This window comes from Plasmodium malariae, assembly GCF_900090045.1.
Source record: "Plasmodium malariae genome assembly, chromosome: 9".
Classification (NCBI taxonomy): Eukaryota; Apicomplexa; class Aconoidasida; order Haemosporida; family Plasmodiidae; genus Plasmodium; species Plasmodium malariae.
This window is the reverse complement of record NC_041783.1, coordinates 421,488-448,910: the sequence shown is the minus strand read 5'-3', so window position 1 is coordinate 448,910 and position 27,423 is coordinate 421,488. Positions and strand designations below refer to the sequence as shown.

General features: G+C 27.4%; 7 protein-coding genes across 7 annotated transcripts; 1 reads left to right on the top strand and 6 right to left on the bottom strand.

Annotated features, from left to right (window-relative positions):
• Positions 1-588: 588 nt before the first annotated feature.
• ERC (endoplasmic reticulum-resident calcium binding protein, putative) lies at positions 589-1,608 on the top strand (the record flags this gene model as incomplete). The annotated part of the gene is made up of 1 exon (XM_029004864.1): positions 589-1,608. The coding sequence occupies one exon, from the start codon at positions 589-591 to the stop codon at positions 1,606-1,608; it is 1,020 nt and encodes a 339-aa protein (XP_028861511.1).
• Positions 1,609-3,325: 1,717 nt separating this feature from the next.
• On the bottom strand, positions 3,326-4,951 carry PmUG01_09018100 (succinyl-CoA synthetase alpha subunit, putative; the record flags this gene model as incomplete). Its single annotated transcript, XM_029004863.1, has 3 exons — positions 3,326-4,186; positions 4,513-4,593; positions 4,925-4,951. 3 exons carry the CDS (start codon positions 4,949-4,951, stop codon positions 3,326-3,328), a joined length of 969 nt encoding a protein of 322 aa, XP_028861510.1.
• A 1,878-nt stretch (positions 4,952-6,829) lies between these two features.
• Positions 6,830-7,837, bottom strand: CK2alpha (casein kinase 2, alpha subunit, putative; the record flags this gene model as incomplete). The annotated part of the gene is made up of 1 exon (XM_029004862.1): positions 6,830-7,837. One exon carries the CDS (start codon positions 7,835-7,837, stop codon positions 6,830-6,832), a length of 1,008 nt encoding a protein of 335 aa, XP_028861509.1.
• A 3,114-nt stretch (positions 7,838-10,951) lies between these two features.
• PCD (pterin-4a-carbinolamine dehydratase, putative) lies at positions 10,952-11,685 on the bottom strand (the record flags this gene model as incomplete). The annotated part of the gene is made up of 2 exons (XM_029004861.1): positions 10,952-11,149; positions 11,569-11,685. The coding sequence occupies 2 exons, from the start codon at positions 11,683-11,685 to the stop codon at positions 10,952-10,954; spliced, it is 315 nt and encodes a 104-aa protein (XP_028861508.1).
• A 796-nt stretch (positions 11,686-12,481) lies between these two features.
• Positions 12,482-12,976, bottom strand: PmUG01_09017800 (D-tyrosyl-tRNA(Tyr) deacylase, putative; the record flags this gene model as incomplete). The annotated part of the gene is made up of 1 exon (XM_029004860.1): positions 12,482-12,976. The coding sequence occupies one exon, from the start codon at positions 12,974-12,976 to the stop codon at positions 12,482-12,484; it is 495 nt and encodes a 164-aa protein (XP_028861507.1).
• Positions 12,977-15,312: 2,336 nt separating this feature from the next.
• On the bottom strand, positions 15,313-17,859 carry PmUG01_09017700 (conserved Plasmodium protein, unknown function; the record flags this gene model as incomplete). Its single annotated transcript, XM_029004859.1, has 1 exon — positions 15,313-17,859. One exon carries the CDS (start codon positions 17,857-17,859, stop codon positions 15,313-15,315), a length of 2,547 nt encoding a protein of 848 aa, XP_028861506.1.
• Positions 17,860-20,191: 2,332 nt separating this feature from the next.
• PmUG01_09017600 (IWS1-like protein, putative) lies at positions 20,192-22,243 on the bottom strand (the record flags this gene model as incomplete). Its single annotated transcript, XM_029004858.1, has 1 exon — positions 20,192-22,243. One exon carries the CDS (start codon positions 22,241-22,243, stop codon positions 20,192-20,194), a length of 2,052 nt encoding a protein of 683 aa, XP_028861505.1.
• Between the last annotated feature and the right edge of the window lie 5,180 nt (positions 22,244-27,423).

Sequence of the window (27,423 nt, the reverse complement as noted above, 5' to 3'; positions counted from 1 at the left end):
TATATATATATATATATATATATATATATATATATATATATATAAAATAAAATTTTAAGAATTTTTTTTTTTTTATCATCCTTAGTATATATTATTTAAGTAATAAATTTATTTTCACATTGATTAACATATTCGTTGATCAGTTCATTTTTTTTTTAGCATTAATATATTTTTTATAAAAACATTGATTTGTTATACTATTCAAGTAGTTAGCATCACGTATGAGCAAGTACATATGCGTATGGTTATACATATGTATACGCACATGGATATGCTCATGGATATACATATATATACATTTATGCAGTAAGCATGTTTTAAGAACAATTTTTTTTTTTTTTATTTATTTTTACATATTTTTGCGTACATCTACCATTTTCTTTTCATTTTAGTCAATTTTTGCATATTTATAAAAAAAAAAAAAAAAAAAAAAAAAAAAGAAAAAAAAGAAACTATCAATATCAATACTACTACCAGTATTACTACTACGGATACTACTACTACCACTACCATCCGGTTAAAAAATCAAAGCAAAAAGCTGTACCATACACGTACATAAACGATAAAAAAAAATTTTCTTTAAGGAAAATGAAAACGTACGTATATAATTTGTTAGTAGCATGTTTCGTGTTGTACCTGAGGACTAATGTAAAAGCTGTAGGGGGTGACCCGATGAAATATGCTGATATGAAAGGACTTGATGACTTAAGTAATTTAAATGATGATCAAGTAAAAGATATATTAGGACTAAATATTGCAGAAGCAAAAGAACGAATAGGAAAACTATTTAATATAATTGATAAAAATAAAGATAAAATATTAAGTGATGATGAATTAAGTACTTGGTCTAATAATGTTAAGAATGAAGTGTTTTTAAAACAAGTACAAGTTGAAATGAAACAAATAGATTCAGATAAAGATGGGTTCATATCATTAAATGAATTAAATGATGCCTTTTCTCAAAACTTAGATGCAAAGGAAGTGGAAAAACATGTAGATGGATTATTAAAGAGATTTCAAATTGTTGATAAGGATAAAGATAATAAGTTAAATATCAATGAAGTTGGTCTACTGATAGACCCAATGAAAGATGAAGAATTAAAAGAATTAGAGATTAGTGAAATATTAAATCATCATGATGTAAATAAAGATGGAAAAATTTCAATAGATGAGTTTAAAAGAACTAGGACTGATGATCCCAGTGTCAAAAAAGATGATGATGTTGCTCTTGATGATTTTAACTTTTTTGATACTAATAAAGATGGTTTTATAGACAGAGAGGAAATTATTAAAGTTTATTTTGATCCCACACATGAAACTGGATCTATTAATTTAAATGAAGTAAAAAATTCAATTTTCGAAGGAAAACAAATTACTTATGACTTATGGAATGATAAGGCTCTAAAACTTGCTGTCACTTCATTAACAGATTATGGTGATATATTAAGATATCCTGAAGATTTTAAGTTAGACATTGGTAAAAATGTTGTTTTACCATCAAGTAGAAAAGGAGAAGCAGAAGAAGAGGACTTAGATCAAGAGGACTCAGCTACTGATGATAAGGATGATGGTGCTGAGCAAAAAGCCCAAACCGCTGATGAATTGTAAGGCCATTCATTTTGTATCAATCAAAAGTACGAATATTAAAAATGAAAATAAAAAAAGGTTAGAAAAAAAGAAAAAATGAACAAAAAAAGAAGAAGAATGAACAAAAAAAGAACAAAAATTAAAAAAAAAAAAAAAAAATTAAAAAAAAAAAAAAAAAATTAAAAAAAAAAAAAAAAAATATTAAAAAAAAAAAAGAAAAAAAGAAAAATGTTCATTAATTGAAGATGCGGCAAGAGAAAAAGAAAGTGCAAAATTTAAATGTTGTAGAATAAAAATGAACAAGTGCGTTGTTATTTTTATTTAATAGGTTGTTGCTCATTGTTATTCATGTGTGTGCATGTATATATATATATATATATATATACATACATGTATGCACGTGTGCCTATTTTATTTTTCTTTATTTTACCATTTTTTTTTTTTCTCATATATGAGAATACGTAAACGCCCCTTACATAATAATAACACAAAGTGTTTCAAATGCCTATTCATTAACCTTTTAAAGGAAGAAACAGTATTTTTTTATTGTTAATGCATTACTATTTTAAATGTTTACTATTTCCTGCATGAATATGTCTCACACATTCACATACACACACGTATATAAATATAAATATAAATATATATATATATATATATATATATATATATATTGTACTTATGCGTTTATCATCTTTTACTTTTTCCAAACAGTGCGAATTTACTAAAAAAGAAAAAAGTCAAAAAATATATGCTTTATATATGTCTCATTAAATAAGCAGTAAAAGTAAAAATACTATGCATCATTTCTTTTAATTTTTATACATATATATTCATATATACATTTTCGAAATTTGTGAATGGGCAATTGGCAAGGAAAATGCAGGAAATGTGTACGTAGCGCAAAGCGTAAAGAAATAGCCATAGATGCAAAAATTGGACATAATATATATATATATATATATATATATATATATATGTATTTATTTATTTATTTATTAAAATTCTGAGTTTACTCTATAAACAATATTTTTAAGCCATTTCCAATAAAAGAAAAAAAAAAAAAAAATACTCTGCTTAATTATGTGCAACATAAATATAGCTTCATTTTTTTATTCCTTGCATATACATATATATATATATATACATATATACACCTTTAAATTTTTAGGCCTTTTCATACTAAAATGTGCCATAAATAATTTGTAATTACACATGAAACACTTGATATATATATGTACATACATTACGCACATGTGCACATTATACAGTTAAAAATTTTTATGTATTGCGGCTAGCACAATATTTTCAAATATGATTTACAAATAAGAGTTAGGCTGTTATGATGTTACGAAATAAAATGCAATTATAATCTTGTATTTAAAAGGGATAATAATAAAAAAGAAAAAAAAAAAAAAAAAAAGGAGATAAATTCTGTACACATGTCCACACATGTATAACTAATAAAAAAATATATCTGTACCATGCGTAACAATAGCACTAGATCAGCACTACATACTTATTAGCGCATATACTTTTGAATTATGATCATATATGTACATATGGACGTATATATAAATGATGGCGAAACACACAGCAATAATATTTTCAGGGATGTTCACTATTCGTAAAACAAATGGAAGTTTTATAAAAAAATTTTGTGTACATGTAAGTGTGAAAAATCATAAAGTATATAATAAAACTTTAGCAAATTTTTCTGTTACTCTTACGTAATTAATTACGTAAGATTTTTCATTATGGAATATATTTCATGACCCATTTGTGTAGGATTAATAATAGTATGAACACCTGCACTTTTTAGAGCCTTCAATTTTTCATCTGCTGTTCCTTTCCCACCACTAATTAAAGCACCTGCATGGCCCATTCTTTTCCCTGGAGGTGCACATTTTCCAGCTATGAATGCAAAAACAGGTTTTTTTTTTTTTTTTTCACAATCAACATTATTTTGTATTAACCACTCAGCTACTTGCTCTTCTGCATTTCCCCCAATTTCACCAATTAATAAAATACATTTTGTTTGATCATCTTCTAAAAATAATTTAATACAATCAATAAAATTCGTACCATGAAATGGATCTCCCCCTATACCTACACACGTAGATTGACCTAGGCCAACTTTTGTGGTTTGATTTACTCCTTCATATGTTAATGTACCACTTCTACTTACAATACCAACACATCCTTTTTTATGAATATGTGAAGGCATAATTCCAATTTTACATTCCCCTGGTTTTATAACACCTGGACAATTAGGACCAATTAAGGTACTCTTTTTTGACATGTTCAGGCAAGACTTAACTTGTAACATATCATGTTGACATATCCCTTCTGTTATACATACAATTAAAGAAATTTCTGACTCAATTGATTCAATTATTGCATTTTTTGCGTGCTCTGGAGGAACATATATAACTGATGCATAGCAGTTCGTTTTTTCCTTAGCTTCAAGAGTTGATCCAAAAACTGGTAATGTATATTTGTTATCATTACTTGTCCATAATGTCCCTTTTTTCCTAGGGTTTACTCCTCCTACGACTTTTGTTCCATACTTTAAGGCTTCTGTAGTGTGAAAACTTCCCTACAAAAAATTGTCAAAATATACAGTGTACAAACAGCAATTAATAGAGAATATTAGGGGAATTATATGAAATAAAGACAAATTAAGAATAATAAAAATGGAGAAAGGCACAAAATGAAGAAAAACAAGTTTGAGCTAATATACAAGTAATTAAAATACGTTGCGGGAGACAAAATTATGTTATCGGCAAAAATATGTTTCACTCAATTAAATTATATTATGAACCGTTCAGAATAAATGCAAATTTATTATGAATATGTCCTATGATTCCTAAAAAATTATGAACAGGCAAAGCTGGAAAAAAAAAAAAAAATTAATTTTAATACCTGTTTCCCAGTAATCCCTTGGCATATTACCGTTGTATTTTTGTCAATAAACACCTTACTTGTTGCAGAATAATTTCTTCCCTAAGAATTAATTTATATGCAAAATAATATAAAATAATATAAAATATTTTCCACCATTAACATAAGCAAGAATGTGTGCTGGTGTATATGTGTGTATGTGTGTGTAAATTTATATGTACAATGATGCATAAAAACAATATTTATGAGTGTGCTAAAAGGTAGCTTCATTTTCTGCTATCTCTTCTTCATTATTATAAAATATATTTAAAAACATGTAGATATCTACACATTAATTTGACACACAGTTATATTATGTCTTCTAGAAAAATATTATTTTTCTGTTTTTCACAGTTACATGTAAATGTGATAAATCTCTATATATTTTTAATACCTTTAAGGAGAAACATAAATTTTTCATATTAAAATCTCTCATTTATTTTAATATAAAAATTATAGTAAAATGACATAATCGCTCGGTAAATCTTAACAAATGAAAATAAAAAAGAAAAATTATTAACGGTTCATAAAAATTATATCTTATTTTTTTTTAAAGTACATTTCGTTGTGTCCGTATGAAATGAGGTGTATGCTTACTAATTTTTAGATGTACTCAATTTAATTAAATGTAATGTAGGAAAAGAAAGAAAAGGAAAGAAATTAAAAATATTAAATAAAATTAAATTTAATTTAATTAAGATAATTAAATAACAAATTAATATTTTTTCATCACATGGAAGAAATATATTACTGGTAAATTTATGTACATCCTGTACTGCTTCACGTCAGAGCAATTTTCTTTTTCTTTGATTTACAAGAATTTGTGCATTATATAATAAATACAAAGTACCAAAAAATTGTATTTCTAAGGATATCACAATGTAATTAAACACGTAAAATACGCAAAAAAAAAAAAAAAAAAAAAGGAAATTTTGGTCCACAGTTAAAAAATGTTTTTTTCCTATGTGTAAAATTCGTTATTATTTTTTATTATAGTTCCAATTAAGAATAATAATTTCATCGTTTAATAAATTAAGTGCAAATGTATTCCAATTATTATTTAAGAAATTTTGAAATTAATTATAACTGATATATTATTGATACGCTATTTTTATATCACTATTAGATGATGTCCACAAGGTCTTACTCTTGTTTTTACTTTTCCGTATGTCAATTTTCCTTTTATTTTTCTTTACATTTATTTTTCTAGTTTTTTTCTTCCTCTTCCCATTTCTCTTGTTCAACAAATGTAACAAGTTCCCAAAAGGAAAATGAAAAAAAAAAAAAAAAAGGGGTACAACTTTTTAAGATTAATAAAAAATCTTAATTGTCCATATATATATTTTATCACAAATTCGGAATAATAAAAAAAGATGAAGAATTGAATCTTAAAAAGTGGGTATGAAAAAATATAAGCGTACAAGTTCGAGGGAAAATGAATAATTAAAATGTACACACAAATGTATACTAACATATACATACATATACATAAATACATATTATATATGCAAAGGTCAATTACTATCATGTTGGCCAATTTTGTATTACGGACAAAAAAAAGTATAATACATTTCTACAACAATGTTTTTATTCTGTTTTTTCTGTTTCTTCTGTTTTTTCTGTTTTCAATTTTTTTTTTTTTTTTGTTTTTCCATCTTCTCTAATTCATTTAGTAAGTAAAAAAATAAAAAATAAATAAATATATACGGATTTAATTTTTTGTGGATGTATAAACAAGAATGTTTTAATGTTAAGAAATCCAAAAATATTTGCACAATATTATTTTAATAAAGTCTACGACAATTTTAAAAAATGCATTTTAACAATTTAACAACAGTTAAAATAGGGCAAAAAGGAATGCTTATAAAATGGAAATGTACGCTTACGCAAATACCCAAGCACACATATAGGCATATTCACGTATGCATATAGGTATGTAAAGATACACCGATATATATATATATATGGATAGATAGATAGATAGATAAATTGATAGATGCACCTTAATTAAATGGTTTGTATTGAAAAAAAAAAAATAAATAAATAAACAATGCGTATGTAATAAACATAATGGGTAAAAAAAAAAAAAAAAAAATACACAAATTGAATGTAAATGAAAAAAATTTAATTTCATATAAAAATTAATCTACAAAAATGTAATGAGCAAGGGGGACTAATTTCAAGTATATCCACAGGAGTGCATGTTTATGCTATACATGCAAGTACACAATTGTGTTTGACGTGTACGCGGGTGAATTGTACATGTGTTCACTAACTAGCTAAAGGGTGCACAAAATTTTCATGAATCCTCCCTTACTTCACTAAAGTAAGGATGTTCCATGGCCTCCTTTGGGGCTATTCTCTTTGCATGATCATATATTAACATTTTGTCAATTAGGTCAATAACTTCATCTTTTGCTATATCAATATTTGATTGTGTTAGAAAATGGGACCATGGTTTTCTTTCATATTCACCTAATATGTTCAGGTAATGTGGTTTAAGTTTAATATTATATTTTTTTAGATATGCATGTAGATCATCTGTACCAAGTACCTTTGCAATTTTAACAAGCTGGTCATAATTATCATGTCCACAAAAAAAGGGTTCTTTCTTAAAAATCATACCAGCTAGCATGCAACCAAGGCTCCATATGTCTAAAGAATAATCATATAACTGAAGATCTATTAAAAGTTCAGGTCCTTTATAATACCTACTAGCAACGCGAACATTATACTCTTGACCTGGATGATAAAATTCTGCTAGTCCCCAGTCTATTAATCTTATTTGTTTATTTTCATGATCAATCATAATATTATGTGGTTTAACATCTCTATGCATAATTCCCTGACTATGACAATAATCAAGTGCTTTCAAAATTTGATAGATATAATAACGTATATCTTTATCAGTAAATTTAGGATATAGAGTTTTAAAATCAATGTTGTTAATATATTCAAAAATTAAGGATGGTGTTTTGGTTACAGGATCTTTTACTATGTCCAATAATTTTATTATATTTGGTCCTCCATGCAAATTTTGTAAAATTTTTATTTCTCTTTTTATTTTTTTTTTTTTTACAGGTTTCAATACTTTTATTGCACATGGTCTATTAAATTCGGTATCATACCCATTAAACACTTCACTATATTTTCCTCTTCCTATCTTTTTCATTATTTCATATCTATTAGGTTTATTCCATTGCAATTCTAAATTATCATAATCATAATATTCTTTAGGCTTATGAATGTTAACATCGGCGTAAAATTTTGGAATATATATTCTCTTGTTAATAGAGCTAGCTGACATTATTTGCCTTTTTTTTTCTTATATATATATATATATATGTGTACATACATATGCATGTATGTGTATATAAATGCACACATATATATATGTATGTATGTAGGTGTATGTAGGTGTATACGTATACATATATATATGTATGTATGGGTTAATATTTGTACGTACGTATGTATGTATGTATATGTGTATATGTGTATACGTGTATTTGTGTATTTGTGTATTTGTGTATTTGTGTATTTGTGTATCTGTGTATTTGTGTATTGTGTATTTGTGTATTTGTGTATTTGTGTATTTGTGTATTTGTGTATTTGTGTATTTGTGTATTTGTATATATATATATATATATATATATATATATATATATATATATATATATATACTATATGTGGATAACATAAGCGCACAAAAATAATGCGTATACGTAGTACATGGTATATTGCTACGCGGAGAAAAAAGCAATTCATGCAATACTAAACAAGAGAATATAAATTAAAAAACATAGAAAAGAGGGCTCAAAAATGTATAAAAATATACTTATATACGTACAAACATACATATATACAATTTTAATAAATATTTCTCTTTAAAAATACTCTCTTTTATATATGTACTTTCTTCTACGAACTGTTGTTTACTATTACATATCTACTCTTTTGTAATATCGCTCGTTCAATTTTGTAAATATATACATACATATACATAAATGTACATATACGTACATTACATAAGTATACATAAGTATGTATTTGGCAAAATCAAATATACATGTAATGAACAATCCTTGTATTTTTTTCCCTCGTTACAGGTAATGTGACAAAGGTATATTCATACATATATGCATACATGTACATAAAATACGTAGGTATGTACGAATGTAAGGACGTATGTATGTTTATATATATATATGGGCTTACGTATATGTAAAGCAAAATGATTAACCTTATTTTATATATTTTTTCTTACTTCCCTACTTTGTACTCTAAGCTTAAAAATTTTTTTTTTATATATAAAATAAAGATTGACACTTTTCAAAAATGAGAATTTAAAACTGTTAAGAAACAATGCTATGTTAACATTTTATAAAAAAAAAAATTAATTATACATGATGACATAATGATAAAGTAAGTCGTATCTACAAAAGATAATAAAATATGAAATTAGTCAAAAAGAAAAAAAAAAAATAATAATAATAAAAATAATTGCACTGTAGTAATCACAAAAAGCATACAAATATGCATACAGGCATGTACTGGATAAGTAATATATATATTTGTATGTATTTGTACGTATTTGTACGTATTTGTACGTATTTATACGTATTTGTACGTATTTGTACGTATTTGTACGTATTTGTACGTATTTGTACGTATTTGTACGTATTTGTATTTATGTACATGTGCATAAATTTTTTTATGCACAGTTTGGTTACTTCAGTTAATGCATTTTGGAGGAAATAAATTCGTGGAATCCATGCGAATATTTTTTAATGATCAAATAATGCTTATAAGTATAATTAAAATTAATAATAAAAAAAAAAAAAAAATATATATATATATATATATATATATATATATATATATATATATATATATATAGATGAAATACAAGGATAAAATACTCGTTTCTCATGTGAAATAAATTACTACCGTAAAGAAAGATTTGAATTTACAATTTTTTGTAGAATAAATGTAAACCTCCTTTAATACGGGCATAATACAAAATTGTAAAGAGAGCACCAACTTTATTTAAAAAAAAAAAATAATAATAAATAATAATGGAATAATGAAAAAATAATACAAAAAATAAATTATTAACCCTTCTCTGTTTTTATTTTCTTAAATTATAATGTTACTTACACATACACGTATATATATGTGTGTATATATATATGTATATATCTTATTCGTAAATGTATGAGAACTGTTCCTTTTTCAAGACTTGATATTCGTTGCAATTGCTCCCTTCCCTTCCTGAGCGTAACTGCGTTTTCTCTTCCTTCTTAATTTATTAACTGAAAAAGAAAAATGAACGAACATGTTATATATACAATACATAACCTTTTACATTATGTGAGGAACAGTATGTACAGGTGTTACGAGTAAGCAGGCGATAAGACGACCGGACGATCGGACAAACTGAAGAACCGACGATCCGACGAACCGACGAATCGACGAACTGACGAATTGACGAATTGACGAACTGACAAATTGACGAATTGACGAACCAGTGTGCGTTAGTAACTGCATAATTACGTTTCTATTGTTACTAATTCATTTCAATATGGACAAAAGTAAGTGCACAAAAGTAAAAAGTAGATTATTAAGCATACACTTGTTCAAAGGCAATTATATTTATACTACTGAAGTGCTGCATTGTACATACTTCCATTAAATATTTTGTTCGCCTATTTTTCAAAATTAAAATATTGAAGTAAAAGGTCATGTGTGTAAATGAAGCTGTTCTAAATTGAAGGTAATATTTATATGAACACAATAAAATAAGAAAAGAAAGGTACAGTTCTTTAAAGCTTCTTACCATATTTGATTTTTTTTTTCCTTTCTTCATTTAAATAAAGTTGATAAAACAAAGGCAAATACATGGTTTCTTCTTATTATCAATTTGTCTAATATATATTTTGTGAAGGGGTTAGGGACCATTCGTTTGAGGAAAGTATGCGAGTGTGTCCTCCATTTATTCGTAGATACATAATTACGTTTACATGCACAAGCCTATATACATATGTACATGGCCAAGCTTATACATATACACATGCACATGGCCAAGCTTATACATATACACATGCACATGGCCAAGCTTATACATATACACATGCGCATGTCCAAGCACACGTATATGCACATATATGTATTAATATAAAATTATATATTCGAAAAAAGCACTTACCTCTGTTTGAAGTAACAACTAAAAGGCAATCAATGGTAATGGAAAGATGAAATGATATATAGTTTGAAAAAAAAATATATTTTTTTTTTAATTTTATTTTTAAAAAATGTTATAAAAATATTATATACAACTGTGTGGTGGACGTACGTTTACAACACATCGATAGGATAACTTCTTCCTCCGCTCATCATTGATATATTTCTTTTTCTTTTTTTATTTTTTCATTATTTTATGGTCATACTGCTTTAATGTGCTATCAATAATAATAGCAAGTTGTACATCTTTATCTGTTACATCCTTTGTTGTGTGTGTATATATTTTTATCTTCACTTTCGTATAATTGTTTACGTATTTACAATGATGATTCATCTTTTCATTTTGCTCGCGTATATCATTCATAAACTGCCATGCCTAAGAAAGGATGTAAAATGTAATGATTAAAATAATGAATTTTGAGCATTTCCTGGGGAGGTAGAGGGTGGTAGCGTAATAACAGAACATCAAGGATATGATCGGAAGAATAACATAACGAATGGAGTGAATAATGACGTAACAAACAGTAGATAAAATGATACACACACGGAAGGGGAAAAGGATAATGGTAAAACGTAAAACTGTGCATTCAAATGAGTGGCACAAAATTGAGATGGTAGAAATAATACACTAGAATCTAAATGAGAAAAAAGGGAAAATACGATCCTGACTTGGTCAAGCATAATTCAATTACATGTGTTTGTGCACATTCACGCACAATTACAGTTATACTAACACTTACATATATGTATGTACGCATTTACGCAATGGCACGCTCTCGGTTCTCCCTTTTTTACCTTCGAAAATGAAGGGAAAATGACTTTTCTTTCTATATAATTATAACAATTACTTTTTATTTTATAATTCCATAATGGTAATAAAGCATTTATTCTGCTTTTTTCAAACACTGTCATCCTTTCTTATATATTTCAGAAAAAAAAAAAAAAAAAAATTTATACTCCTTTTTGCTTTTGAAAAATATTTGCAATTATGTGTACTACTTTTTGTGAAGCCACGACTTGCATAGGGTAGTAAACAGGGGGGAAACACAACCAGTGTATGCGCTGTTACGAACGTATACATACATGCAAACATACGTACGAACATAAGCGTACGCTTTAACGTTTGCCTGAGCGTAACATTACCTTCTTTTCAAGTGCACAATGTTAGTTTTTAATTGTGGGCAAGTAAAATAAAATGAAAATGTAAAATAAAATAGTAAAATAAAATGAAAATGTAAAATAAAATGAAAATGTAAAATAAAATGAAAATGTAAAATAAAATAGTAAAATAAAATGAAAATGTAAAATAAAATAGTGAAATAAAATGAAAATGTAAAATAAAATGAAAATGTAAAATAAAATAGTGAAATAAAATGAAAATGTAAAATAAAATGGTAAAATAAAATGAAAATGTAAAATAAAATAGTAAAATAAAATGAAAATGTAAAATAAAATAGTAAAATAAAATAATAAAAAATAAATAAATAAACATAATAAAATTTTTTTATATCTGAGTAACTACTTAATTGTTAAGTAATTTTTTACTTCGTAGTGTTTTCCTCTATTAAAAAATTAAAAATGCTAGAAAGAATTAATAACAATATGAATACATGCATACATCCAAACACACGCACTTAGGTATGTAGCACTTGCTTCCTTTGTGGAAACCTAACACACTCTTGTGTAGTCGGTTCATCCCTAAGTGCGACTAGTTTTCCAAATTGACATCATGACTGTCAATTAAAATTGTGACGGGTCCATCATTTGTTATATCAATATTCATATAATGACCAAATTTTCCTGTTTTTATTTTCTCCTTTTTATATTCTTTTATAAATTGTTCAATCATTTTATTATATAAGGTATGAGCTTCATTCGGTTCTTTAGCTAAATGAAAATCAGGTTTATTACCTTTCTTCGTATTAGCAAAAAGAGTAAACTGTGATACAACTAACAATTCATAGTTTAAATCTTTTACAGATTTATCCCATTTTTTATTTTGATTAGACCATAGTCGTAGATTTAAGCATTTACGTATTATGTACAATGCATCATTCCATGTATCATCTTTATGAATACCTATAAAACATACAAGTCCTTCATTGATTTTGCTAAATATTTGCAGCTCATTCTCATGTTGTTGACCTGATTCTTCCTTTACACTTAACACTACCCCTTTTACCCTCTGTATAACTGCTTTCATTGTTTAATCCTCTATATTTATTTTTTGTCCTTCCATTCGTAAAAAATTAGCTGCACGCTCGTGTGTTACTCTTTGAGCGGCAGCCCAAATTGTGCACACGGGAAAACATACATACATACGTACACACGTACGTATGTATATACATATATATATGCCTATATACCTGCCTCGGTTTAGTACAATTTTCTTCTTTTGCTCAACCTATTTTACCCCTATATTTCAGGGCTTGATCAATATTTCACTGTTCAATTTTTACGTAAGAAAAAAAAAAAAAAAATATGTGGCATGTCTTTTCTGCTATTTGGTTTTGTTTTGCTTTGTTCTATTTTGTATTTTTTTTTTTTTTTTTTGAGGGGATAGCAGGGGTCTTCTGCGCATTTATCTGTATATCTTACGTGTTTAGGTTGAAGGTCATATGATTCTTGCAATTCCTTCGTACAGATTGCACGAATATATGCACGTATGTGTGTGTATGTACTGCGTATGTATGTGTGCATGTAATTGTGAACGGGTATACCTACTTTGTATGAGCGTGGATCTTCTCATGTGCGAAGGGCTAACCGTTGGGAAAGCAATTTTGACTAAAGTATGTTAAGGAAAATTTTGAAAAAATGACTATGCTTGTGGGAAAACAAAATATATAAAAAATAAATAAATAAAATGAATAGATAAAAACATAAATAAGTACATATGCATGTACGTACGCATATACACTTATATGAACAAATGAATGTGTGAAACAACGAGCACTAAGTGAATAATGAGAAAAATGTGGAGACTATCTAAATTTATCTGTAGCCTTAACATTTATCTTACCGAATGTAGTTAAAAATTCGAAATGAGATTTATTCTTAAAACAGTCGGGAAATTTTTTTAAAAATAATTTTTCTGTTTTCTTCCCATGAATGGAAAAATTTATACACACAAAAAAAAAAAAAAAAAAAAGGCAAAGAGGGAGTGCATCAAATGTTGAGAAACGAAAGTAGATAAAAAAAGGAAAAAAAATTAAAACAATAAATACGAAAAAATATTAAGAGATAAAATGAAGAGATAATCTGTGAAGGTATAAGATAACGAAATAATCTGTGAAGGTATAAGATAACGATATAATCTGTGAAGGTATAAGATAACGAAATAATCTGTGAAGGTATAAGATAACGATATAATCTGTGAAGGTATAACGATAATCTGTGAAGGTATAAGATAACGATAATCTGTGAAGGTATAAGATAACGATATAATCTGTGAAGGTATAAGATAACGATATAATCTGTGAAGGTATAAGATAACGATATAATCTGTGAAGGTATAAGATAACGATATAATCTGTGAAGGTATAAGATAACGATATAATCTGTGAAGGTATAAGATAACGAATAATCTGTGAAGGATAACGATATAATCTGTGAAGGTATAAGATAACGATATAATCTGTGAAGGTATAAGATAACGATATAATCTGTGAACGAATAAGATGAGGAGAAGAAATATAATTGATCGCACCTCTTCTACTTTAAATAATACTTTATGAACGCTCATATATCATGTGGAGTTCTTCAGTAGGAAGTAACAATACCGTAAAAATTCTATCATTATAGCATCTAGCAATTATGCTTAAGATGGGATATATAACATGAACGTAAGTACCTTACAACACCTGACACCATATATCACCGTAGTATATATATATTTTTTTTCTTATTTTTCGTTTGTCCCTTATCATGTTCATTACTTCTTTAGCTTTTTTTTCCTTGTTGTTTTATTCTCCTATAAAAACAAGATACAATTGGTAGAAGGCGGATATAAGTAATGCGCTCATAAAATTAAGAAAATATGTGAGGAGAAATTTTCACTGTTCACTTTTCAAAAAAAATGAAGGAAAAGTAGATAAAAACAAAGAACAGGAAGGATAAGAGAGAAATAAAATAGATTAGATGAGAAGAGTACAAGGAATATAATTTATCTTCTTTTTGATGTGCCTACGTCTTCCTTCTTTAACATTATACTGGTTCTGTAAAAAGGGTAAAATATGAACATGTAATTAGCGGTATATGGACATTTGAACGGGTATAGCGATAAATGGGCTTATAAATGGGTATAGCGATATATGGGCTTATAAATGGGTATAGAGATATATGGGCTTATAAATGGGTATAGAGATATATGGGCTTATAAATTGGTATAGAGATATATGGGCTTATAAATTGGTATAGAGATATATGGGTGTATTGATGTGGTGTCTAAATATGAACATGCTCATGTGAACGACCCACGTGAGCAGCCCAAGTGAACGCGCTTATGCCGCGCATCTTGTGTTAAGCGCAAAAGAAAGTGCATTACTTTTTTAATCTAATTTTTTTTTGGCTAATATTGTAAATCTGTATATCTCTTAAAAATTGGGGGAAGGGAGAAGGCGTTACGTTTATATTTGCTTTTTTCTGAACCTTCGTATAACGATAAGGGTTGGCTGTATTTTCACATTTATTTAAATATTTGAAATAATAATAATCATCATGTAAATTATAATTTTTAGTAAATTCCTTTTGATCTTCATCTTTAAATATTTTCTTGTTTATCATTCGTTTCTCTGCTTTTTCGTAGTATTCACTTTCATTGAATTCTACTTTTTTTTTTGAAAATTCGCTCTCACCATCCTCTTCGTCTTTTGACATGCTTTCACTGGTATTATTATAATCATTATTATTAGTAGTAGTACACGTAGTAGCAGCAGCATTGTAATTCGTCCTATTTTTTTCCTCCCGAGTGTTACATTCTTTTTTTGGAAGACATACAATACCATTGTTTGCATTTTCAAACGAATTTCCGTTTGTATCCCCTGCGATTCCTTGCGTATCGAGGTTATATTCCTCCATATTATCATTTAGTTTTCCAGTTGTACTTAAGTAATTACTACTCGTAATATTACAAGAGTCATCATAAGCACTAACTGGAAATCCATCCTTTCCTGTGTTAATAATGTTATCAGTTGAATCGTTATTTTGCACACAGTTACTATTAACACCGATAGAACCTATATCACTACCTCCACCACCTACTGTATCATCATCATTTGTATCTTCATCCATATTATAATCACAGTGGTGCAACACCTTTACATCGGCGTGAATATCCTTCACCTTAACATGGTCAGAAATAATTTCATGATTCAAAAAATTCATTTTTTGCTGCTGGATATTACATGATATTTCTTTTACAGGAAAAATAGTTTTTATCGCTTCGGATGAATACGAAATATGAGAACTAAAAGAAGAGTCAGTTTTTCTTGGAGTATGTTCTTCCCCCTCTTCTTTGTTAGAAGCGCTGTCTTCGTGCTCCTTGTTGTAGGTACTACCACAAGTGTTGAATTTCTCGTTATCGTTGTAATGGTTATCACCATCTTTCCCGATACCACCACAGTGGAAACTACTGCTAACGTTACTGATAATGTTCAGGTTGACATCCCTCATCGTTCTGCAGTTCGAAATTGACATATCATCTTTCCGCTCTGTTTTTGCATTCTCGAAATGAGTGTAACCCTTTCCCTCATTATTCATGGATATCATGTTGTGTTCCTCCTTAACCTCCGCGCTAAAAAAATTTGAAGAAAAATTATTAACACAGTCATAATATTTACAAAAGGAATCTCCATCTGAATTGTTTGAATTGGAGATATCATTACTATGAGGATCCTCAAAATCTTCAAAATTGTCATTTCTATTTATTGTTATATTTTGAGTGGAAGGATTATTTCCCATTAACTGAGTTTTATGTACAGAATTAATATAATTCTTATGGTTTGTCCAAAATTCTAAATTTCTTTTTTCATCTCCATTTAACATATAACTAATAGGCATTTTTTCCTTAAGTTCGTTGTCATATTTTTTTTCATTATGAAAACTAAAATGGTCTAAATTTGCATGAATGGGTTTAATATTCCCATTACACATATTAGAAGCAGAACAGGGATACTCTGCTACATCTTCGTTGTTATTAGAAATAGTGTGTTCTTCTACAGAAAGAGATTTTTCTTGTGTAATCATACACATTTTTTTCTCATCATTCTGTTGGTACTTAGTAAATTGAGGACAATCTTTTTGGAAAAACGTTTTAGACATAACTTGTTGTTCTTCTCCTTGTTCGTCTCTAGTATTTACATGTTCATTTTTAACTTCATTCCTGCCTATCTCGTTGGGCTCACAACTGTATAGCAAGGGATGCTTATCGTAGTTGTTACTTCTTATGAAGTCTACCACACCTCTGCTAATATCGCCTTTACCATATTGCAGCTTATGAATATATGACACAACGAACTCCATCGGAGGTATAAAAAAAAAGGAAGAGTCATTCAAACTAGTGTTGCTATGTTGTTCATGTTTCTCATTCATACAGCTGTCTATATGAAAAGTTGTTTCACTTTCTTTCGATTTGTTAAACATCATTTTTATATTGTTATAAGTCTTATGACATATGTTAGCACATATTTCCATAATAAGATCCTCAGTGTCCAAAAAGTCGAACTCTTTTAAATTGTAATCTTTATTATTTTCAATGAATGAAGTTACATCATTATATATATAACTCAAAAATAGCATGTACTCTTCATCCTCATTATGGATAATATCGACATTATTTGTATTATCCTCCTTTTTTTTTGCAATTTCAATATTCTCACTTATCTTTTTTTTCTCATTGTTACTATAATTATTTCTTCCTTTAAATATGTTCATAAATATGTCTTTTTTTAGTATATTTTGGTATATATAATCTTTTAGTGCTTGGTCTTTTCTCTTTTTTGTTACGTCGTTTTTTCCCTCACATTTGGCATTGTTCTTCCCATCAGATATTGTATGATTCTTACCTTCACTTTTTACTTCATTTTTCATTTTTTCTTATGTATATTCCTTTTTTTTTTTTTTTTTTTTTTTTTTTTTTTTATTCCTTCCTCCCCTTTTCATTCATACGTCCTTGCGTGTGCAGGTAAAATTTACTTTTATGGACAAATTTGAAAAGTCCGTTAAATGGAACTTGACACTTAAGCTTAGTGGGAAGTTTAACTTCGTTCGTGGAGTTTGCATTCGTTAACGCGTTGCCTATCTTGTTAGTGCGTTGCTTAGCTTGTTAATACGCTGTATATCTTGTTAATGCAAGTTTCATTTATTACGACAATCGTCCACTTAATGCAATTTTTTACTTGTTACTTCTCTTGTAAGTACTCCAAATGAGTAACAAATATTATGAACAAACCTTACACATGCAAATACATGCGGATATAGAAGTATTCATCCTCACTTTTTATTTTATTTTGTACTCCCATAAATACGTTTCTATAAAATTATTATTATACATAAAAAAAAATAAATTATACGAATAAACAAATTATGCAAAAAGGAAATTCACTAAAATGTACACGTATAAAAGAAAAATTATGATCCTTTCGTATTGTTGGAAGGAGAAAGAGGGTTCCATTGCATACACATGGATGTACTTATATTCAAATGAACGTAAATATATGCGCATGCAAAAATACATGCACATAAAAATATATGTACAAACACAAACATATACGCGCGCACATAAATATATATATATATATATATTACGAATGATCGATCCTTTGGATGGTATAGCCTATTTCGATCATCAAATTTTTACGCTTTTGTTCTTGCCGATTATATGAAAAAAAAAAAAAAAATTAATTTTTAAATAATTTTTCAAGGGAAACCCTTTCAACTTGCACCAACGGAATATCATAAAAAAAATAAAATAAAATAATTGCTTCAAAGACAAATTAACAATGTGGAAACTCATTGTACAAAGTACAGGCTGTTAACCGTGGTAATAGCTTTTTATATTTGTGTAGTGGTAAAGTCGATTAACTTTTTATATATGTATATATGTGTATGTGTGTACGTATGTATATTTATATGCATTTATTTTTTTTCCCCTGATAATTCACAGATGCACAATAATGCACATGGGATGCTTCCCTCTGTACATGCTGAACCTGTCTATATTTTTCCGTTCCTTGTTTAAAATTTGCAAGGGGAGATGCCGCTTGGACGTTGTTTAAAATTTGGCACAGTGGAGCTACGCATACGTATGTATGTATATATGCGTGCGTGTGTATATGTATATGCATATGCGTGTATATGGGTCATCTGTTTTTCCTCTTCCCCCCTTCCAACCTGATTCACTTTGTCAACAGTTTGAGAACCCCCAAATGCTAAATTATGTTGTGTATTTTTAACCTCAAAAAATATTTTTCCCAAGACAATTTCGAAAAATGCGACAAAAATGGTCAGAAATTATCAGAAATGCGAATTAATAGACGTTTATGAAAAAAAAGGTACTTTTAATTTTAATTTTAAATTTAAATTTTATTTTAATTTAAAAATAAATGGAACAAATAAAAGTTATGTTGCGCATTAGTAGTGTAACTGTACTAATACATATTCAATCAGATAGTAGCGTTGCCTTAATTATACCAGCACACTCACACACACACAAAAAAAAAAAAAAGAAAAGGGATGTGGAAATGGAAAAAGAAAAGAATACATTAACACATAAAAAAAATTTATAACACCTCTGCGCGATGCAATTCCGCCTAAAGCAATTTCATTATGTTTCCATACATTTTTTTTTTTTTCAAAATAAAATTTATTGAGTATTATATAGGTAAATTCACTTAAACTCACTACACAGATTGATTATCAATAAATGTATACAATGAAATATCATAAGGTACATTTGATTGCTATAATAAAATATAGCAAAAATATGGTAAAATAAGAAACTCATCGCATGCTTTAATTGTTTTTCCCCCTGCAACATACAAATGGTCCAGTCACCTTCTCTTGCTGTAACATTTTGAATGGTTAAAGGAAGTATTATGTAATTTAAAAAAAAAAAAAAAAAAATTACAAAAAAAAATAAAGAAAATAAAAAAAAATTAAAAAAAATTACAAAAAAAATGTTAACGGTTAAAAAAAATAAAAGATAAAAAAAATATTAACAGTTAAAAACAATTTTTTTTTTTTAAATATATGCTTACCTCGTAACGAACAGCTGTTTACTTGCTCAAAATTCAGGTTGTGCACACCTGTACGCATACTCATGCATTTCACTGTACAAACGTGGAGTATACAAAGCAAAGAACGCGATGTTGTGTCAATCTGTGTTTTTGATCTTCAATAAGTACTAGTAACTATAAACAAATTATGGAGCTATGGCAACCCCCTTTCCTTCAATAGAAACCTTTTGTGATTTCCTAGATCTCTTCAACAATTTCATATTATCAATAAGCCTTTTAATTTTACTTTTTGGAATTATTTTCTTACTAGAATTAGGTACAGATGATGGTACATTAATTAGAAAAGAACATTCACTATTATAAGGTACAGTAGCATGCCGCTTGAACTCATTTTGCTCTTCTTCTTTTTCTATAGATATAGAATCAGGTATTAAAGTTTTTGCCTTTTCCAGTACTTTTTTATGATACTCTGGATTTTCTACTATTCGTTTTTGTCTTTCTTTTAAGAATTGTTTATAATTCGTATTAATACCTATAATAGGTCCCATCCAATTTTGCAAAATATTTCTTATTAACTTTTTGTTTTCATCTGTTTCATCCTTATGTGTATGTAAGTATGTCATAATTTTTCCTAGTTGACTTCCTCTTAACGATTTAATAGTTATAGGTAATTGTTGTATTACTCTCAACAAATTTGTTCGTATTGTAAAATTAGGTAATGTGTTTTTAGATAATGGCATTAACCATAAAGCTAAAACATGATATATATTTAATTTCATAAAAAATGGTTTCCATTTCGGTTTTGTTAATATTTTACATACTTGGTCAATAATCTGCAATTTAGCAGTTGCTGGTTTTTTTTCTTTCATATTTTTTATGTCTTGTTCATGCATTAATATCATTTGATTCAACACATTCTCACAATATTGAAGACCGTCATCTTCTGATATTTTTTGAACCCTCTTTCTTTTTAATTTTAAATTTTCTAATATTTCATCAAAATGTGTTTTTTTTTTCTTTTCTGTTTTATTTGAATATACCATATCATTTTCGTATTCTCCCTCCCCTTCCTCGTCTTCCTCATCCTCATCCTCATCGTCCAGTCCCAGCCCACTATATTCATTTTTAGCAGAAGACTCTTTTTTTTTAATTCTACTATTTAAGCTACTGTAATTATCATTATCATTTACATCATCATTCATGGTATCTTCATCTTCATTATCATTGTGATCATCCTCTTCCGATAGCTCTCCTTCCTCAGCCACACTATCTATAAATTTACTCCTTTTTAATCCCTTCAATTTTTTCTTATTCTTTTTTCTTCTTTCCATTTCTTTCTTTCCATCCTTACGGCCAAGTGCATCTTCTTCATTCTGCTCACTGTCACTTATATCATCTCTTTTTTTTTTGACTCGTAATTTTTGCCTTTTTTTTTTTTTTTTTTCTTCCTCCATCCCGCTTAGATCGTCCTTACCTAAATCGCTATCGTTATTCTTATCGTTATTCTTATCGTTATTCTTATCGTTATTCTTATCGTTATTCTTATCGTTATTCTTATCGTTATTCTTATCGTTATTCTTATCGTTATTCTTATCGTTATTCTTATCGTTATTCTTATCGTTATTCTTATCGTTATCCTTATCGTTATTCTTATCGTTATTTTTATAGTTATCCTTATCGTTATTCTTATCGTTATTCTTATCGTTATTCTTATTCTTAATCTTATCCTTACTGTTATCGTCATCTACTTCCCCCTCATCAATATCATCTCCTCTATCCTTACTCTTGTTGTTATCCCCTTCTTCCTTATCTTTATTGTCATTAGAATTATTCTGATCACTGAATATGTTGTCATCAATCGTGAATTCGTTTTCCACTACATTCTTACTTTTGTCCTTTTGTTGGTTACTCTTTTTATTTAAATCATCCTTCTCTTTTGATTTGTCTTCACTGTGGATTGGATCATCATCATCGTTACTACTATCAGCATAACCATCATTTTTTACTACTTTATCATGATCCTCCTTGTCTTCTTTTTCTTCGGTTTCCACCTTTTCTTGTTTCCTCAAATCAGCATCCTCTTTCGTTTTTCTCTTTTTTGTTGCCCCAATTTTTTTTGTAGTTTTCATTCTATGTTTATCATTTTCTTCAACATTCCCTTCTAAGTAATTATCGTCATTTAACAAGCCCAAGTTATTCACTAACTCAGCTTTATTATTATTTAAGCTTGCTTCCATTTCTTATGTATATTAACGTCTGTTTTTATTTTATTTTAACCTATTATATATAATTATATATTATTCGAAATTACTTCGTGTGATATTACTTTATTCGATGTTATTTTTTTTTTTTTTTTTTTTTTTTGTATATTAGCTAAAATCTTTTTCTTTCTTTTTTTCTTTTTTTCTTTTTTTTTCCGTTGAGTATAATTTACTTCATCATTATTACTACTGTTACTACAAATATTACTGCTACTATTACTACAACTATTACTACTACTATTACTACAACTATTACTACAACTATTACTACTAGTATTTCTATTACTACGATTATTATTATTATTATCTTCAAATGTTTTTAAATGCGTTATTTTTGCTTTATTCCCTCTCTTAATCTGCCGAGTAATGCTGCTAATTATTATGCAACATGTACATGTTTGTTCATATATATATATATATATATATATTTATTTATTTATTTATTTATATGCCTATATAAGTATTTGGTATATTTTTTTTTTTTTAAACTATTTAGCCCCACAATTGTTTGCAAAAATAACGGTAGTCACCATCTTATTCTTTTTCTTTTTCTTTTCTTTTTCATTTAATTTTCACTTAATTTTCATTTAATTTTCATTTAAATTTTCTTTTCTTTTTCATTTAATTTTTATTTAATTTTCTTTTCTTTTTCATTTAATTTTTATTTTATTTCATTCGTTTTACTTCTATTTTATTTTTATTTTACATTTATTTTACTTAATCTTATTTTTTACTAAAGCAAATTAGCTTTAAACATGTATAATTATAACTTAAGCGTAAAAAATGTTTCACTATAAAAATCAAAAATGAATATATGTTAATATCCTGCTTAAATTTTTTTTGAATATGATCCTTTCTTTGTTTAAGAAAGCAGTATAAATAATGAGATAGAATGATTTCAGGAAATGATAAAAAAAAAAAGAAAAAAAAAGTATAATTAAATATATGCGTGTTTGTTATATAAACACGCTAGGGGGGTCCATTGTTTTTTTTTTTCGTTTGTACGTTTAAAGTGAAAGGATCACATTTATACGCATATGTATGCGATTATGTACATAGATATATATATATATATATATATATATATATATATATATATAGTATATGTATATTTTTTTTTTTTTTTTTTTCTTCTTTTACCTGTCCGCTTTTACATTTGTTATATAAAAATAAAGTAGAATAAAAAAAAAAAAAAAAAAAAAAATATCTCTTCTGTTGACCGGTCCATTTTTGGTAACATGAAATATGGAGTATAACAATATACACATGTACATACAAATATAAACATACATTATTAGTACATATATTCATACATACACATTTGTGTGCGTAATATGTAAAAATATTTACATAAGAATAATAAACAAATCAAAAGAGACGGTTAAACACCATACCAAATCAGTGAAATAAAAAGATAAAGACCAATAGCAAAACGAATAAGCAAATTAAAAAAGTAAAATTTTAACCATATGTTTACTGTTTTTTTTTTTTTTTTTTTTTTTTTTTTTTTTTTTACGACCTACTTATTGATGGACAAAGATTTACAATTAGAAAAAAAAAAAAGAAATGTTAAAAATATTATTTCTGTTACAACTGTAATGACAGTAATGTATACGTTTGAAAATGTACGTATGAAGGTCACTGCTTTAAAAACATAGTGGGTGTTTTAAACAAAGGCTTGTACACGTACATATAAACATATATATATGCACACGTACATGTATATATATATATATATATACATATATGTATAGGTATATATGCGCATTCATAACTGCTTCTCAACCTTTCACGGTTAACCTTCATCCAAGCACAATTTAACCAAAGCGCTTTTTTTTTTTTTTTTGGTCCATCTATGGAAGCGAACACATAGTTACACATAAAGCATTTGTGCTTGCGCTCATGGTAATAATTATTCATTTGTAGTTATACTTGGAAGTTTTAGCCAGATTATATCCCGCTAAACTGTATATCATAGAACGATGGAAGAACATATAGTTCTAGTCATTTTTTAAAAATAATTTTACCGTATAGTGAACTGATCAAAAAAAAAAATAATAATAAGCCATATGGCAATGTAGACATACCAAAATATATTTACAACAAAATAGCATAAGTCGATATGAGGACGTATTGCTTTTATGTTGGCAGCATGGGCTAATCCCCATGCCAGTATTTCACATTAGTATACATGTAAGTTGAAGATGTATCAATTTAGTTAAACGAAAGGGAAGGACGCTAAGTTTTAATAGGCAGAAAACCCCAAAAGGGTACTATATATATATATATATATATATATATATATATATATATATATATATATATATATATATATATATGTATATACATATGCATGAGGACCCTTATGTGTGGGTGTGCATTTTTATATGTACTTACTATTTTTTTACATATATATGAGGAAAAAAGGTCGATCCTTGTTACGGTTAACATACATATGATGCGGGCTTTAAAATGGCCATGTAACTCTCCAAAATTCTTCATACATAAATATGCAAAAAAGTTAAGACATAATATATATTCGTCTGTCAACTTAGTAGGAATGGTAAAAATCTGATTAAAAAAAAAAAAAAAAAGGAAAATATATTAGTACAATAGATAATCATAATATTATTTTTGTAGCTATAATACTGTTCCTTTTTGTATAAATGTTTTTGCGTAAAAAGAGAACGTATACAACAGTTACGATGCTTGTTTAAAAAGACATGTGCGCATATCATTATGTTTTTATAAACTTTATATCTTTTTCAATTAACAAAAGTGAGGGTGCTCAGTAATTACAATATCCCTAAGAACATTTGGCTATTTATAATATACAATTGTTTTCTTAATCAGATTATAATCTTTTCTTTTTTTTAGGTCTTATGTAATTTCCCACGGGTATATGCATAACCGTACAATAGTATGCAGGGCTGACAACCGTTCACTTGTCTTTATTTTATTATTATTTTATTATTATTTTTTTTTTTTTGTTAGTAAAAAATATACGTATTAATTGTATGTCTCACTTTATATGAAGAAAAATCAGTTTACGAACTAAAACAAAAAAAACAAAAATAATCGAGTGAAAATGTGTTTGCTCATCCGAAATTTCCTTTAACGTTAATATTAGTATCAACCTTAATATTAATTTGATCTCTTTCATTACTTTTTTTATTTTTATATATTTATTTTTTTTTTTTTCTTTAAACTTTTTCCGTCTATACTGTTACTGAGACTTTTGGGTATAATTTAAAAGTACCTCCAAAGTGTTGAACAAATTTTATAAGCTTGTAAAAAATAAGAGCCGCTAAAAAAAACGATGTGACAAATGCATAAGAAAAGGTTGACACAGAAAAATTAACCCCTTATTTTTGATGCAATTGTAGAGAGGAAAAAATAAAAAAAAAAGATCTATGCTTTGTAATTATCTATATTAACTACGTCATAGGAAAATGAAAAGAGTATAAATATTATACACATTGTGAGAAATTAAATTTTTTTTTTTTTTTTTTTTCAAGCCAGATTTATTTTACGCGACTTGTCTTATAAAATATGCGCAAATTATTCATGCGTTTATTTATTTGTTTGTTCATTCGTTTATTTGATTGTTTATTCGTTTATTCGTTTATTTGTTTATTCTTTTATTTGTTTATTCATTTATTCGTTTATTTGTTTATTCGTTTATTCGTTTATTCGTTTATTTGTTTATTCGTTTATTCGTTTATTCGTTTATTCGTTTATTTGTTTGTTTGTTTGTTTGTTTGTTCATTCGTATATCTCTTTGTTTGTTTGGGCATTCATTTATCTCTTTGTTTGCTTGTTTATTTACTTATTTTAATTTTTTTTTTTTTTTCAAACATTCATGTTGTTACCTTTGTTAACTTTTGTGTATTTGTACAACGTATTAATCTTTTCAATTTCCTACAATTCATAGCTTAATTTCTCAGTTTTTTGAGAGCTGCCTTTCATATGAATAATTCAAAAACCAAATATGCACACTTGAATATTTAAATGTAACCAATCGTGTATTTTTTTTTTTTTCTTTTTTTTTTTTTTTAAAAAGCTGTCAATCATTTTGACCCTACTTTACAAATTACACGCTTTGAGCATATTTTTTTGGGGGTTATATTCCGTTAAAGCGGTTTATTAAATCTGCCTTGTTAACCGTTGATTGCAAAATGTTGACTGCAAACTGTTGACCGGTAAATGTTGACTGCAATATGTTGACCGGTAAATGTTGACTGCAATATGTTGACCGGTAAATGTTGACTGCAATATGTTAATTAGGATTGGCATCTACTGAGGTAAGCTGGAACCAATTATAAAAGCTCTGCCTCAAGTAAACTGCATTTCGCACATATAATACATGTAATATTCTTGCAAAAATATTTATAGCGCGCATAGCAAAAGGTTATGCATCCGCTGAAGTACGCACACATACACACACACACACAAATACACACACTCATGTACATACTCACACATGTACGTCTATGTATGTACCCTTCGAACGTGAGACTTGACGGGAAACGTGTAATTATTTTCCTTATACCTAACTGGCATAAGGGGAAAAGCAGTTGTTTTGTTACAAGCAGTCATGAATATATTTATAAAATTTCTTTGTATGGTAATATAAAAAAGATATATACCCATATAACACAAATGAGTGAATATATATGTATGTATGTACGAACGTACGCATGCATGCATGTATGTGGATATATGTCCATAGCTGTTTGCGTAAATTTATATCTTTAGTTATTTACGTGAAGTCATGAAATTTACAAAAAAAAGAAAAAAAACAAAAGAAAGAGGGATAGAAAGAGGGATATAGAGAGGAAAGCTTTTTTCCTCCCTCCATGATGAAAATTTTGCTTGTCTAAACTTTCTTCTTTCTATTAAATTCATAATCTTTTAAAAAGGCGATTAAAATACGTGGAGACAAAAAATATTTGCGTATAAGGTTAAGGAGAAAAGGGGAAAACAGGTGAAAAAAAATATACGCATATATATGTGTATGTATATGTATACTTATGTATGTATGTATTTATATGTATATTTTCGCCCATACGTGCACATCCACATATACCTGCACATAAGATAAAATTGCAAGCGAAAGAGAAAGGAATATATACATACATACATACAAATTGAAC